We start from the raw sequence: 16,872 nt of genomic DNA, 5'->3' as shown, positions 1-16,872 counted from the left end.
ATCAATTGTTCGGCAAAACAGCTGCAGATGCCACGGCCAGGCACATTCAAATTGCCACATTCAAAACGGAAGAGGGCTCAGGCAGTCTCACTGCGCTTATTGCAAGCGGGTACATATCCCACACCGTACACCATTAATAGAATATATCCAATAATAATAATAATAATATATGGGGTTTTACGTGCCAAAACCACTTTCTGATTATGAGGCACGCCGTAGTGGAGGACTCCGGAAATTTCGACCACCTGGGGTTCTTTAACGTGCACCTAAATCTAAGTACACGGGTGTTTTCGCATTTCGCCCCCATCGAAATGCGGCCGCCGTGGCCGGGATTCGATCCCGCGACCTCGTGCTCAGCAGCCCAACACCATAGCCACTGAGCAACCGCGGCGGGTAGAATATATCCAGAGAGGGAGATTAAGATGGACTGCAACGACTGCAATGGCATCATTGGAATCGGACATGTGCTGGCGGGGTTACCCGCGACCCTCCCCAACCTCGTTGAAGAATGGACACGGTGGGAGAAGAGGATTCAAAGCCCATTGTTTCAGGACCAACTAAGGGCAGTCCAGAGGGCCCATGATGTCGCTGAAATGCCTGCCCTGACAGTGCCAACGTGGGAGCGGCCTGCCTTGGCTTAAGCAGTCGAGCCTCCGGAACTCATTACAATAAAAGTTCTCACACACACACACTGCCAGGAGAGTGTGGAGTGTCGGCGAAGAATAAGGAAGTCAAGGCACGAAGGGCGTTCTTTTTTTAGACCATGTAGGCTTTCTTATATTAAAGAAGTATGCGCGCAGCGAACGCAGGCAAGTTCCTAGGCGAGGCTGACTATGTCTTTAATACCATGAGCTTCAGAAGGCTAATTAACACAAATTAACTTTTCTTATTAGTACCTTGGAACCAGTTGTATAAATGAAAAATATGTAGGCAGCGACATATTCATGGACACTCATCCTTTAATATAATCTTGAACATCGCAGCTACTTCCAGATGGTCGTTCTCCAGTTCCGAAGCCCATTCGAGGCAATATCGAGACCGAGCGCTTCCCGCTGTACGCGTCAGACGGCGACGCACTTCCTTACGTGGTGTAAAGAAGTGCGCGGCGAAGCTTGAACGATGTATCGTGCCGCGGCACATCTCGAGCCCGACACGCAGCCGCACGTGATTGCTGCGCAAAGCGTGCCTCATCGGTGGCTGCCGCGACGGGCCGAGACGCTCGGTTTGCAACTTCCAGCTTGTCGCCATGACGAGTTTCCGTCTGGTAGTGGACCGATATTATAGCGGCGCCACCTTTTCTGCGCTTCCGCGGCGCAGAAAAGGAGGGCGCATTAAAACCAGACTTCCTTTAATTTCGCAATTAAAGCAACGGCCCTATAGGGCGCGAACAAAAAAAAAGGTGATAATTAATTTTTTTAATTAGTCTTCCGAAGCTCTCGTTATTACCGAAAGAAATTGTCCGCCTTGTCTAGAAACTCGTCTGCAAAAACGCCACGTTCACGGAGTTTGTGGCGTCTATATAAAACTGTATTGTCGTTACTTTCCCTGCAGAAGCTGCAAATGCATACTTTAACACTTGCGTCATCAAGCTTAGTCACGCAGCTCTTGGCGATGGCAGCTCTCATTGAGAAGAAGCACGCAACCAACGTCAGGAGGGGCGACAAAAATTGCACATTTCACAGTACGCATTACATAGTTTATGCGTGACATCATCAAAGCACAGCTTCACAGTACGGCTGCGTTAAAAGAGAATATCATAGAAAAAAAAAGGGACACTCTCGCAACATCGACGCTCGCACGTGCGCATGAATGCACACAAAAAATTGACGACAGCACCGAGAGGGTCTATAGCGAGTAACACGGCCCCCATAGAGTCAAGTTTGCTTGTTACTCATCGCCTACAATTATAGGGGAGTATGTATTGGAATCAACGAACGTGTAACAGGCGCGTCTGCTTGCGAAAGCCGACCGCAAGCTCCGGCGACGCATCGTTCCAACGAAGTGAGCCCAGTTGCACAGTCTCGAAACTCGGGCTAAACCTTCAGGCGACACTTCTTGACGGGGTTCATGCGCGATCCCGCGGGACACCCGAAGACGCGCCCGAAGTCCCGGCTGTGCATGGCAGCCGTGTTACACATGGACGGGCCGCGCTCGGCGTCGCCGCAGTTGAGCCAGCAGAAAAACGCAAACGCCACGCTCTCGCCCGTCCACGGCGGCGGGGACTCGCGTTCAGTCCAAGCTCGGTCGCCGCTTCCGGCGACCTCCTTGTAGACGTCTGCGACGACCGCGGCGGCCGCCACTGCCCCCTGGAGGTCGGTGTCGACGTTGCTCTTGCTACCGCTGGTCTCGTTCTTGGGCGACAGGCAGCGCTGGTTCTCAGCGTAGAGGGCGCTGCCGCTGCCGTTGTTTCGCTCGACGTAGTCGTAGAAGACGGCCGCCGCCAGCCTCGCACCCAGACCGCCCAGCAGGACTCCAACGTGGGCGTCCGCTTCGTACCACGGGAACACCAGGAGCTGCGGGTTGAGGCGGAAGCTGTTGAAGATGGTCGCGTCGAACGCTTGGTAGCCTTGGTAGGGGGTCTGTCCCGTCTGCCCGGACGCGGAGGCCGTTTGCTGCGTGGCTTGCATGTAGGCCGACGCGTTGATGCTGTTGCTCAATGGAGCCTGGGGGGTACCGTACGGAAGGACGTCGAAGCAGTGCGTCAGTAACGTTGCAGGAGTTGCGCCGTCAAACAACCTCTGCACCGTACGAACCTCACCCGAAGCAATATGTAAGTACGTTAAGGGAAGGGTTATGATGCTGTGACGTTTTTCATTGCTTCCAGGTGGTAACTGAGCTGGTCGCCTGTCGTAGTTCCGGAAACGTTTTTCCCAGAAGAATTGAAAGTGTTATGCTAAATGCTCTCCACAGAGAAAGATAAGCGACAATGCTTTTTCAAATTCGTTGCATTATTTTGCTGCAGCTACTGATGAGCAAATGGCTGCAGGGAAGCGAAGCGACTTGGCAATCTAGGGAAGTTAACGGCTGATCAAAGGAAATTGTATAAGTTTTTCGCACGGTGAGGATTTAAGGCTTGAATAACGCTTGAAAAATTTGGACAAGAACATTCTTATTATATGGAAAAGATCTGTACATAAAATACAAAGCAATTGGGTGACATTCCGAGACAGTTCATGCCGCATTGAAATACGTTCCGTTTGTTTTTATCGGCATCAAGATATTTACCATGCTCTGAACACCAAAACGCATGCCGCTTTATTCGCTATTATTGCAATAAATGACTAGCATATCAAGCATCCGCTCGCTCAACCTGCGTCCTTTCTTCTTTAAAATGTTAATAATATTGACTATAGAACAAGGGAACCGCGACATCAGAAATACGTACTTTTCAACAGTTTTTGGTACCTCATAAGTGTGTCCGCACATACCGAGCACATATAATGCTTGGATGTAGGGAGCTAAGAAGTCCGAAAGGGATACAAGTACGCACTGCGTCTGTTTCTTGCACGGGCTCAGCGTATGCAGCATTGCAGCACTTGATAGCCAGCTCCATCGACGGCTCTCGAATTCGTACAGCTTCGTACAACTCCGGGCAGCATACACTACAGCACACAAAATGCACAAAGTATGGCGTGCCCAGACGCACTAGTCGGATGAACTTAGAACAAACCTCGATGTCTATTAAGAGAGTGCCCGGAATGAAAACGAAACTATGAAACTGCGATAAGCCTTTCATTTTAAGAGTTGCCCTGAGAGCGGACGCATAGCCGTCATGAACTACTGCGGCAGTCGCTGCATGACACCGGAGATGCACGAAGAAAATGTAGTACTTTTACAGCGCTTGTGAAATTTCTTCTGCTATAAGATTCCTCTGCTATAGAGTTGTGTGCAATGAAGCACATAGTTTCCGTGTTCCAGTGGTGTGCGAACGAGAACGCCACCTTATCTCAGAATATCATGCATACAACGCACTGCCACCTTTCGGAAGCCATGCATATCGAAGTATACTCACATCCATGACCATTTCAGGGTACCCGGCATAGATGCTATGCGTGACCTCGCGCCTGGAGTAATTAAGGATGCTGAACGCTTGGTTGAGATTCAAGTGCAGCGGCTCGGGCGTCGGGTCTCCCCCGAGCGAGGACGAATCGTCCGTGGCTCTGAGGAGGCGCCCGAAGGCCGCCTCTACCCAACCGACGAGCGTGTTCACGTCCGTCAGAGCGCCTTTGGTGCCCGTCTCCAGGAAGCTGTCGATGGCGTACGCGAACATCTGGTAGGCCGTCATGACGCAATACTTGCGCTGCTCTTCGGTAGCCACGTCCGAGGCACCGTAGAAGCTCTCCAGCAGGCGGATGTTGCCGAAGCCCACCAGGGCCTGAACGGCGAAGAAACCGACAAAGTTGGCCATCTTGTTCTCGCCGAAGGCCGCGTGTAGTTCGAACAGCGCTTTGAAGGCGCCGACGTGGTCGATGAAGCAACCGCCCAGGCGGCGCAGAGGACTGTCGAGGAAGCGCCGCGTCTGCTCGTCCCAGCGAGACTCGGGAACGGATGGCGTCCACTGCAGGAAGGACGCCGGGTCCGCACTGCTGTGGCCGTCGTCCGTCATGGGCGTGTGGTTGTCCAGGAAACGCTTCATGACGATGAACTGGTCGAACAGCTCGTCCAGGCGAGTCTCGTTCATGGGCGCCAGGCTCTCGTAGGTGACGCGGAAGTGCTGCTTGGCGTGGATGGTGGTCACGTGCTGAGAGATCTGTTCGTACGTCGACGGGAACTGTGACGGCACAGTATGAGGTCACTTTTTTTCGGAGTAGTTTCTTTCTCATCAGTATTTTACTATTATAAAGTGTCAGATACAGGGAGAGAACCAAATAAACGTAAATGCGGATTCTATTTTTCGCGGAACATAGTGGCAGTCGTGGCTCCGGCCAGCGCGCAAAGATTTCCCAATAAACGATACAGTTTGCAGCAAATTCTTAAAACTGGCAGTACCAACGCACCAGTTGAACTATTGGTTGAGAAGATCGTTTGCGAAATGTTTTTATCCATCTGGCGCTCTGTCTTCTTTCTCGTTCTCATCATTCGGTAATTCATTTACTAAACCAGTTTGCAACTTCTCGAGCGCTTAGCATTGGCTGCCTACATATAACCAGCTTTCTGTTCTTAATTGAAGGAGGCTGTTCTTGTTATTATATTCCAGTCACGTAACGACGCATTCGAATAACGTCAAAGAGAGTGATTGTTTCAAAATTTGGGCTATGAATCAAACGTTCTTATTTATTGTCTTCCCATGATAGTTGAAGTTTTATATTCTGAATCTTCCAGAATTCATCTATGGCTGACTACGCAGGTTAACAGCGATTATAGAAGAGCCTACAAAAGGAATGAATTCTCCAAAAGCACTTGAAACTTGTGTTGCTAATTCATCTCAATCAACTACACAGCCATTCATGCAGCCACTATTACTAAGGTGAAGTAGCACCAGCTAACCTACCTCAGTGCTTCTCTCGATCATTTTCTGTTGCATCGTAAAGCAGATCTATCAAATGCATCATCTTGTGGGTCCGAGAAGTTACTTCCCGGATGAAGTATATGAACGTGTGCGCGGGCGTGTGACAGCGAGATGCAGTAGAAGAACCGGAAATTTCGGAAGCGGAACCGCTGGTGGCGACGAATCGAGAAGCAGCTTTGCACATGAGAAGGTTGGTGGTAATATGCAAAAAAGTCTGGCGTCGCATCGCTGGAGGAGGTTTAGGTTCGAAGTGGTGAAGGTTTGTCAGGCAAGGTACGGACCTGCGAATCTTCAAGACCTTCCTCTTTTAGGGATAGCGTAGAGTGAAAGAATAAATAAGGTCCGTTCTGATGTTGCCACTAGATTTGCAATTTCAGTTTATGTAACACAGACCTCGTTCATTATCGAGACTTATTTTTTCTTGGGCGTCGCCATGCTTACATCACTGAAGTAGTGAATGGTGAAGTGGCGTGCATGCTTTAGAAGAAAACAAAAACGGCATTGTCCTGTAGCTAGTCCTGCAGTGGGATACGTAGATGGCGTACGTATTTAGAATGTCCGCATTACAATAGGAAAATCTCCTAGTAGTGCACTCCTAGAATAGCACACCTATTTAAAGCCTAGAACTCCCTGAAGTGTAGAAACAACTTTAGAAATCCCTAGAAAGAGTTTAGAATCCCAATAGAAGCAGCACAGCGTCCAGTAAACTTCGCCATCGCGACAAGTTCGACGCTGAGCACACACTTCCTACGCCGCGTACACGGCTCCCCCACCTGTCCTCCGAACGAGAGCATCAGGGTCCTCGGCCCTTCCATGGTGTCCACGTCCACGGCGATGAACACCGGGTGGTAGACGTGCCGCGACATGAGGAACATCACGGACAGGAAGTCCGGTTCCGGGTCAGGCTGGGGCCACGTGACTCCCGCAGCGGCCAGGACGGCGCGCACCTCGGGCATGTTGTCTCGTTCGAGCGGAGACAGGCAGGCCCGGATGTAGGCGACCGCCTTGTCAACCGGCTCCTGGTCCGAGCCGGTGCGCGGGGTGAAGTCGGCCGTGCGCTTCGCGATCTCCACCAGGAACCGGTCCCAGTTGACCTGCGGCATGTAGATCCTGAGCGCGCTGTGCCGGCAACTGAGTCTGTGGGTCCCGACGCTTGCAGGATGACGAAGAATGTTGACACGAAGTTGTGCGACGGAGCGAACATACGGAAAATGACAAGCGTCACGTTAGCAGACAGGGAGACGGGAATGTGGACGATGGGATTGTAAGGGCAAATGCCGTTAAGTAGTGTTCGCTATAGAAATAGAAATACGGGACTGTAGTGCAAAATTTGTGGTTAGAGGTAGTTTATTGCCCGAAGTTAAGACGTTACCAAGGGCGGACAAAAGCTTTAGGACAGGAAAGAGCGTCAGAGAGCATGGGGAATAAGATGAACCAACCAGCCCATTATCAAGTATTGTTAAGAGGTAGCTTAGTAGACGGCGGACCTAATTAAAACTGATAAGCAAATAAAATGCTTTCAATTATTTCGTTTGTTATGGCTTAACATACACTAAAATTTAACTGAAGGATTTTATGTGCCAAAACTACGGTCTGAGGCACTCCGTAGTGGGAGTGGGGGAGGGGGGGGGGGCTCAGGATTAATTTTGACCACAGAGTTTCTTTATCGTGCGCCTAAACCTAAGTACTCGGGTGTTTATCCAATGAAATCCGAGGTGTGGACTTTTTTTCAAACTCATGATAATGCTATGCTTCATTCGCAAGACGCGCTGTTGCATTACTTGGTTCATTCCACGGAGTAAAAATGGAACAACGCGAACAGATGCACGGTAGAAGACATGGGACAGCACATGCGCTCAATAATAACTCGTGTGGTTCAGGAAGAAGCAAAAGTGCTGTTGACAAGGCCCTTGCTTCTGATAACGAACCGGCTGAGCATTTTGAGCTACATCGTCAGCCCTACGACTTCAAGGGGTGTAGGGCTGCAGCGATTTCGTAGCGATACCTGTTCTGATGCTATTCTTTGTCACACTTTTGGCAGCTTCGTCAATGGCGAGAGTCACGTGCCGCCCCCTCCCACTTTATCAATCGGATCAGCAGGCCGTGAAGCGTGGAAAATAAGAGTTGCACCAAAAACAGAGCGGCAGGCATGTATCGCGACTGAACTGCCGGTCGATGTCACGAACTATTCTTTTGCTTCTTCGTGAAATGCATCAGACGCTTGGGAGCATCTGCGCCGTTTCCCGTCTGGACCACGTCTTCCATTTTTACGCGGTCTGTATTTTTTTTTACTTTATTTCCGCGAGCCCGGGCCCAGGGGCTCCTGGCTGCCTAACAACAAGGTCATCTGTCAATACCTTGTTTTCTTATAAAGTCTTTACTCACTCACTCACTCACTCACTCACTCACTCACTCACTCACTCACTCACTCACTCACTCACTCACTCACTCACTCACTCACTCACTCACTCACTCACTCACTCACTCACTCACTCACTCACTCGCTCGCTCACTCACTCACTCACTCACTCACTACTTTATTTCCATGCTTCGTTCAGAGCCCGGAGTTATTCACCTCGTAGACGGCCCTCCTGCCGGCCTTGATCCAGGTTCCGCACACGTGCGCGTAAAAGTTGTCGCACGGCTGAGCCTCGGGGTCCATGGCGTTGGCCAGCAGCTCTTCGTAGCGGCGGCACGTCTCGCCGTGGCAGCGGGCCAGGGTCGAGGCCGCGGGCCCACGCAGGTAGCGCGCCGTCATCACGGCCAGTGCGACCGCGCCGGCCGTGATCACCGCGAGGACCAGCAGCGGGGCCCACACGCCACGGCGGCGCGCATCTCCTCCATAGTTGGCCCGGGACGGCGACGGCTCGTGTGTGCTCTGGGTGGGGCTCTGCTGCGCCCCGTGGAGAGGCAACGAAAATTGAGCTAGTCGGTACGAAAAGAAGAGAGCGCTACAAAGATGGCGGACATAATGAAGAACACGTACGACGGACTAGCGCCTGTCCGTCGTACATGTTCTTCCTTTTAGTCCGCGTCTTTGCAGCGCTCTTTTCTTTTGAAGTATGTTAAATCAACTCGCCCACGTCAAGCTTCTGCTAGTCGGTAAGAATTCGTTGTGCTATACACTATGTAAAAAAAAAAAAAAAAAAACAGGCCCTCAATTTAACGGTAATTTTTGTTATTGATTTTAACGACCATGTCGGCGTCATTCCGGCAATGCATTTGGAACACCGCGAACAACGAAGAGGGGGGGCGAGTAATATCTCGATTCGATTAGCTGCTGCCTGTAGTAGTTACATACGTCGTGGTGCGATCCTTAGAAATTGACGGCCCACCGCCAATTTGACGGTCATATCCTTGGAAATTTAGCTGGCGAGATATTGCCCGTCCACTACTGGATATATTCTTCACAGTATGTAAACAGCCCGAGAAAACACGTAAGAGGATGTAAAACGACACGACTAGGCGCCGAATTTCGATGCAAAACTAATTGGCATGTGCGGAAACATACAGGCAGGATAACGCCATTCCCACAATAACACGAAAAAAAAAAAACAAGCAATAAGACAACGGACAAGAAACAATCAATAAACAACAAAAGTATATGTCGCACAAAGGAAAGCCACTTCCTCAGGCGACATAAGAGGTGCCTGGCTTTCGCAGACGTCCTCCGCTTTGATAATATTGTCAGCCTCAGCCATCACTGCAGTGAGAACGCCTATTATTAACCAACTCTATCATTTCCTGCTTCTTTGAACAGCAATAGCACAACTGGTAGTGCGTGGCCAGGTGGCCCTGAGGCGGACTATGGGCCTTCGAATCATGGCGTGCGAACTTTTGCTCGCGAGTGGAACTTCTTTCGAAAGTCGATCCGAACACTTCTCGAAGCTTCCGGCGAAAAGCGGTCCAGAACCAATTGTCACTGCCATCAGCAAGGACGGTTACGGCAGCAGCGATTGAATCGCGACTAGGTTTTCTTTCAGCGGAAATACAAATTCCTATTCAAGTTTATATACGTGTTGTGAGGAAAGAAAGATACGAGTCTCTATCTCTTTATCATTAACAATAAATATCATTTTTCAGCGCCCGCTAGAAAAAAGGGGCGTTCACTTCGCTATCTGTTGAAATACAATGCAGCTCTTGCAGTGTGCAGAAAGGCGTGCTCGTAAAGTTGAACTGCTGTTATACGCATGCACTTATACGATTATTATAGACATTCACGTATAAGATAAACCTAATTGCAGGGGTGGATACGATGAACAAGCGCGTTTGCTCTTCATTCCTTTCCCTTGTAATTGCTGTGTGTCACTTTTCCTTACGAGTTTGTTGTACGCAACTCGTTCTTGCCATCCTGCGCCAAATAGTAACATTTTCGGTTCTTACGTGCCGAAACCAGCATCTGATTATGAGGAACGGCGAATACTGGGGCACTCTGGTGATTAATTGCGACCACCTTGACTTCTTTAACGCGCATGTAAGACTAAGCGCACGAGTGTGTTTGCATTACCCTCACACCGGAACACGGCCGCCGCGTTCGAGAATCGAACCGGAGACCTCCCGTGCTTAGCAACACGACGCCATAGCCATTAAGCCACCCTCGGCGGGTCATCCCTGCTGCGGGAGGATCGAACACATACACAGACATCGAGCTCCAGGAATACAAAAGCTCCTACGCACGTAACGTGGCTCCATATCAATTCAATGTGTTCGGCATTGTTACACACGATCGAAAGGTTTCTTAAATTGGTTGACAGAGGGAGCTCTGGGATCTGCAATGGCAGAGGTGTCATGTAAGTGATAGGCAGTATCCACGCATCCCTCCGTAATATTCGTGCGTACGTGTTCAGGGGTTCTTGTGGCATCTTGTAGCCTTATGTCTTTCTAACATTTCCAAGAAAATCTTTCTCACCGCTTTTTCTTCATCTCCCGCTGCGCCCCGCTTTCGCTCTCATCTTTCGCTGTGCTCGCTCGCTCGGCTACGCCGCGGACACCGACGCTCGCCGCAGGAACAGGCGTCTAAGAGTTCCGCTATAAAACAGGCAGGCGAATATGATTATAGATCCACCGGGGTTACTTAGTGGCTATGGCGTTGCGCTTGTAAGTACGAGGTCATGGCCAGGTTCGATTTGCGGCCACGGTGGCTGAATGTCGATGGCGCGAAAGGCAAGAAAAGAAGAAAAAGATATGCTCGTGCGGCGTACATTGTGTGCGCGTTAAGAACCGGCAGTTGGTCAAAATCAATGAGGTGACATTCACTACAGCGTGCCTCATAATCAGATCGGGGTTGTGGCCCGTGAGAACCACAGTATTAAATTTAATATGAATATATAGTAGCCACCATATTTATTGCGAGTTCCGTACTGCTGTTTGCTGTAATTCATTTCTAGGAATCCAAGAGCCCCGGTCTGCAGCGTTCCTATCTCATACGATACTTGTTTCGTTGCAGAGAATTCTTGGCGAAAAAACGCGGATTTGAGCGTTCCCTCTCAATTGCAGGGCGGCACTGGCACTCACCCTTTTGTGGCCGCGAGGTAAGCTGCCAGAGCTGGGCGGAGACCGGAGACCTGGACTTGACCTGGAAGCGCCGCGGTGCCTCCGTCGTGGGGAACCCAAATCTGGAGGGGTCGTTTTCCGTTGAGTCAGGCTGGGGGTGAGAACGCCGACATAACTACCAGAAAGATGGTGCTATCAACCAAGTGCAGGGAATTCTTTCGAAATTCATTAGTACTACAGTGGGCCAGTAGCCAATATCAGCGCCTTTTTCTGCCCTGTGCCAACACGTTCGCATACTGCTATGCACTTGTACATAGTTTACATTCTGTGCACGCGCAAACGTTGAGCAGTTTGATTGCGTTGCAAACAACATAGTCTAATGTAGTGCAGCACTGCTTGGTACACTGTTTCTGTTCCCTTCGATTACACAAGCTATTGGAAGAAGCCACGGAAAAACCCCGCAAACAAAGTTGCAAACAACACGCTGTCATTTGGTCTAGCACTACGAGGCACAATGATTCTTAGACTGCCTACGATCTGAGGAGCAGTTTCCTCTGTTGCCTGGACTACGGAGGAAACTCAAGCACCTACCTTTTGAGCCACTGGTAGAGCGTGTTGCGGCGCTCGTGGTGGCGCTGAGCTGCCGCATCGAGCTTCGCCCGGAAGAGCCTGAGTTCCCCTTTTGGAGACGGCCTGCTGCTGCTGCTGACGGCGGCTCGCGGAGACCGGGACGGTCTGGGGGACGACGAACCGGCAGCACGTCGGGGTCTCGAGGGGCTCGCGACGCCGGCCTTGGCAGGGGACGGGGAAGAGGACCGGCTTTTCTTGGGCGAGCTGCGACTCTTCGAAGGAGACGACCTCGCCTGCTTCACGGGCGAGTCGCCGCGTCGCTTTGAAGGCGAACCGCGACGTGCAGCTTGCGAAGAGGACGGTGACCTCCGAGAGCGAGATGGACGTTTCTTGGCGGACTTGTCCGGCATGGCGGCGTCCTTCTTCTTCTGCTTCTTCTTCTTGTTCCCAAGCAGTGACACGTTCCCCTCGCGGGTACGAGCCGCGTATTGAGGTGACAACAACAACAACAACTACGATTGGGCACGCTCATGGTCAAGCACTTTCGGAACACTATGGTTGAATGTAATACATGCCATGAATGTTTTAATAGTTTAAACTGTGAATCTTGCAATTGCATGGTTAGACATTTTTCATGAAAGCACATGGTAAGGGGCATGGTAAGTACATGTGACAAATTCTATTCTCCCTAAAATATACAAGCAAGAGACGTATTCTGCGACGATCACTTACGTCGATACTATCGCCTTCGCATGACGCAGTGCTCAACCAGCCAATCAGCGCGTGCCTGAGGCCCGAGGCGATAGTACCGCCGAAATTGTGATCGTCGCGGAATACGTCCCAAGCACTGCGTTCAACCATATCACCGCACAAATGCAGTTCACTCCAGAGAAGAAACATTTCAACAAGACAATCCGACTAGCATAATCTTTCAAACGTGCCGGGGTCTTGCGGCAACGTTTAAGACGACTACACTGGTAATGACTGCAAGCAACATGTGGGCCACAAACAGAGTTAACAATTTAAAAAAAAATCCCTCTGAAGCACCGATCAGCTGATCGAGGCTCGTGTCAAGCTACCACGGCCAATGTTCACGCGAACGAGGTGATAACGCTTCGCAGTCTTCGCAGCCACGGCCCACGCTTCCCATTCCACACACCTCGATTTAACTCCCGTGTGGCAGACTTGTGCCACGCCTTTTGTATTCGCTTGCAGCTTGCACCCTCAGAGACAGAGACTGCGTCCTGCCTTCCAGAGCGCCCAGGTTATTGACGGCTAGAAGATCCTAGCAGCTTCACCTTTGCTCGCTAATGCAGAACAATGGCTCTGGGACACAGTGAATACGTATTGCTAACGGACGCAACACGGCAGATAACAACGTTTGTTATCAGACTTCTGCCTGGTGTTTTGTTTTCGCATAAAATGTTCTGTTGTGATGATCACTAACTAGACAAACGATCTGTGATATTGAACTTTGGCTGCTAGCGCTTGCGACGTCGTACTACTTGTCTAGTTCGTGCAATAGTGCGGGCATGTGACTGAAGCATGGGTGCGAAAAAAGGTCAGTAATCGCTAACCGACGACTCCCACCAGATGCATTGGTTTGCAGTGTACTAGCTTGAAAAGACCCGCCGTGGTTGCTCAGTGGCTATGGTGTTAGGCTGCTGAGCACGAGGTCGCGGGATCGAATCCCGGCCACGGCGGCCGCATTTCGATGGGGGCGAAATGCGAAAACACCCGTGTGCTTAGATTTAGGTGCACGTTAAAGAACCCCAGGTGGTCAAAATTTTCGGAGCCCTCCACTACGGCGTGCCTCATAATCAGAAAGTGGTTTTGGCACGTAAAACCCCAAATATTATTATTATTAGCTTGAAAACCTTCGCTTTGCGGAACATGGCGTAATACAACAACACACCTAACACAATTACAGCTTTTTGCAGAATCTAGGGCCATCCGTTTATTTCGTTCAGCCCAATCTGTTGGTGGGTTTGCAGTAGGCATCATGGCCACAAAATACTTTCGCACGCAGTCTTGCTAAATATGAACTAGCCGTAATGTCCATAAAAGTGATCATTGATCCTCTCCCACCAACCGTATTCACCGGGGCTACTCTCGTCAACTGAGGGAAGGCATGATCCCATGCTTACAGCAATTTGTTATCCCCCTTAACTACAAATTATGGGAAGCAAAGTGGTTAATTCACGGCTTTATTGCTTTTTTCTAACAGCCTTTTTCTGGACGTAAAATAATCTTCATCGTTAGACTTCACGAGCTAATAATGCTTTCGCATTAGAAACCCGCATGGGGCATATAAATTTCTCAATAGGGTCTGTCCTGACCTTCGTTTCCGAGCGAATCAAGTCAACGTGGTCCACAATGCCATCCGCGGCATAGGCCGCTTCGTTACCCGCGAGGTACAAATGTCCTTGCTTCCAGATGACGTAGGTCTCTGGAAGATCTCCTCCTCCTATTCGGTTACAGGTTTCGGTAAGGTTGCTCAGGGTTCTCCCCGACATTTTTCCTTTCTGGAAATTGCGATACACCGCTTGCGATTTACTTACTATGACGGCTGAGTCAGTGCACGTGGAAAAAGCGATCGCGATCGCCACTTCAGCTGTGGTTGGATCACTTGCGATAACCGCAGCGGCAGGTTGTTACTTGCCCTGGGCGTCTAGGGGCACTCACGGCAAAGGCTGAGGGCTCTTGTATTTTGCCGCATACGTATAAATCAAAAGAGTGAGTGAGTGAAACAACTTTATTTCGTCCACTATAGACGTAAGCAAACTCAACGTCACCTGGCTAGGCCCCCTCGGGGACCATCGGGTGAAACCTGACGGCCTGAGCCCACGGACTGCCAGGATTTGAAAGGTCTGATCCTAGGCCCTAATTAGCTTCATCATTTCCTTTTGGGTGAAAGGGGGACTGGCAGAGGCGCAGCCCCACAGGACATGTTCGAACAAAAAAAAATTAGCCTTTCTTCTGTCTCCAATGCGGGGCATATGGACTTTTCAGTAGGCTCTGCCTTGAGCTTCTCTTCAGAGCGAATCGGGTCAACCTGGGCCACATTTACTTCAGGTTTCGGGTGACAATCTGAGCAGCCGCTGCCTCCCGAATTCCCCGCGCATTCTGTACACAGCCAAGGCTCTGGTGACTGTACCGATCTCCAAGCGGGGTTCTACCTTTTGTGACCTGAGTTTATCGTCCAAAGAAGAGGTACGACGGCGAAATTGAAGCCGGATTGTTATGGCACATTGAGAATTCATCTTAGGATGAATGCTGAACATGCTAGCACTTTTCGAGATGCTTGACTCTAAATCCTGTTACGCAATTCACCAGTGTTCCAACCATAGCTTTGACTGCCAGCGAGTAAGGAAGTCTTTCCGAGAAAATAAGAGGAACACGGATGCACTTATGCACAATTTTGAAAACGGGTTTATCAAAATTTGTTGGAGTATCTGGACCTCTACTCGGTGGATGCGTCTTGAGCAGATTGTTGGTTTCAATTTGGTTATTGTAGTGTGTTCCCTGAACGAATCATTAGAACGTTAGTAACCGATTTCTGTATCAGTACTCAGATAAACAATGATTAGTGCGTAATCCTCTGACGTCTGGCGGCATCGATAATGTGTGATTGACAAAAAAAAGTAATAAGGAAATAGGAATCTTCCTTTACCACTAATGCACTGTTTTTAATAATTACTTGAACTACTGGCAAAACATACCGCTCAAATTAAACTGTGTGGCTTAACGCCCACGGGAGACGTCGTAGTGGAGCGCTCCGGAGTATTTCGTATGTCTAGGCTTCTATTAAAGGGCACGCAGAGCACGGCACACAGACGTGTGTGTATTTTACCCCTTTTTTTCTTGTTTCGTTTTCATTTCGCCTCTACTAAATGTACTCGGAAATAGAACCGGCGGGCTTGTACTCGGCAGCAGTACGTCATCGCCACTGAACCAAACTGCGAGGCGGGTCACAAACTAAACAAGTCATAGGCTGAAAGACGATAAGTTTGATAAATATTCACGCGTCTAACCGTTCCACAGAACAAAGAGGCGGGAGGGAGGGGGGGTCACAACAAACAACTGTGGAGGGGTACAACCCCGTCCGAGGTCCGAACGAACGTCCTGATTGCTACTGGGGAACAGCAGCCACCTGCGTAACCGCCGTCTGGGTGTCCAGGAGACCTCGCAGCTTGCTGTACGGTCTCACAGCGTACTTTTGCCACAGGCCCCGAACCTTGCCGCCGTAGACCACCTCGTCGGCGACTCGTGTAAGGCGGTCCGACGCTCCTCGACCCGTCCTGCTGGTGACGCAAGCGCAAGCCACAGTAAACGTCTCGTTCCTGAACAACACTTGGCCGGCGCCCTCAGCGTAAGCCACCTGGAGAATCTCCCGTATCTGAAAAACACGCGCACACAAGAAACGCATGGTAGCAGTGACGATGACGGCAAATCGACGTGTTTTTAGTTTTGCTTTCTTAAACTGAAACAATTCGAATGACGCTTGTGCGATTTCATCAGTACTAACATCGGCAATTATTTACATGTTTCCTTAATTTTTAAGCATTGCTTATGGATAGGTAAAGCAGCGTCTACAGACTCGATCAACAGCACTTGTGGTAGGCTGTTCGAGTTTAGCACGACAGTACTTAAGTGCGTTCAAATGGCTTCCTCTGCAGCTCCGTCCACTGTCCTATAGAAGCACTAACTCATGCTAATTCACTCTACCATGGCAGTTCACTCATGCAATTTGTAATGGTAACGGTAACAAGCATAGATTGCACACTGTGGTAGTAGCACCTACTGCAGTAACGTTTCGGGCATCTGGTCCCTTGTTCTGTGCCTTGTTCACAGAAGGGGAACACAGAAGAACCCGTAAGCTAAGATTTACGCTATAACGTTGGAGACGCTGAGGCGGTTAAAATTAAGGTGGTGCTCTCGAAAGTTTTGACAGGTTGATCATTGGCATAAGTGCAATCTTTCACCTCAGAGCTGGCACCACCACGATACACCGTCTGTCATATCCCAGGTGTTAACGGGAAGATTGAAATCAATACCCGAGCAGGCAGTAATTCAATCAACGAACCATGCGAGCCAATCAGTCAACGCACTTGCACAACATAGCACAGCTAATTTCTTTCGTCATCTTTCAGCGAGCACAAACCGCATCTGCTGAGTCATCCTCTCATGGGAAAACAACTCGCCAGTATATTGAAATGCTCATAACTGCTGAAATTTAGCATGAGTGCTTCTGCGTACTAATCTTTCACAAGAATATAGGCGATCAGCAATTAAGTATG

At 49.9% G+C, this 16,872-nt stretch overlaps 1 protein-coding gene across 1 annotated transcript; it reads right to left on the bottom strand.

Moving 5' to 3' along the window:
• Nucleotides 1-1,442: 1,442 nt before the first annotated feature.
• Nucleotides 1,443-14,088, bottom strand: LOC126528136 (uncharacterized). The gene is made up of 7 exons (XM_050175996.2): nt 13,912-14,088; nt 11,594-12,084; nt 11,024-11,153; nt 8,085-8,399; nt 6,283-6,603; nt 4,013-4,771; nt 1,443-2,663 (listed from the first exon to the last, which is right to left on the bottom strand). The coding sequence occupies exons 1-7, from the start codon at nt 14,086-14,088 to the stop codon at nt 2,034-2,036; spliced, it is 2,823 nt and encodes a 940-aa protein (XP_050031953.2). The 3' UTR covers nt 1,443-2,033.
• Nucleotides 14,089-16,872: the final 2,784 nt, after the last annotated feature.

Source organism: Dermacentor andersoni, chromosome 9, assembly GCF_023375885.2.
Source record: "Dermacentor andersoni chromosome 9, qqDerAnde1_hic_scaffold, whole genome shotgun sequence".
NCBI classification, from domain to species: Eukaryota; Metazoa; Arthropoda; class Arachnida; order Ixodida; family Ixodidae; genus Dermacentor; species Dermacentor andersoni.
Note: the sequence above shows the minus strand (reverse complement) of the source record. Positions and strands in the feature narration are given on the sequence as shown.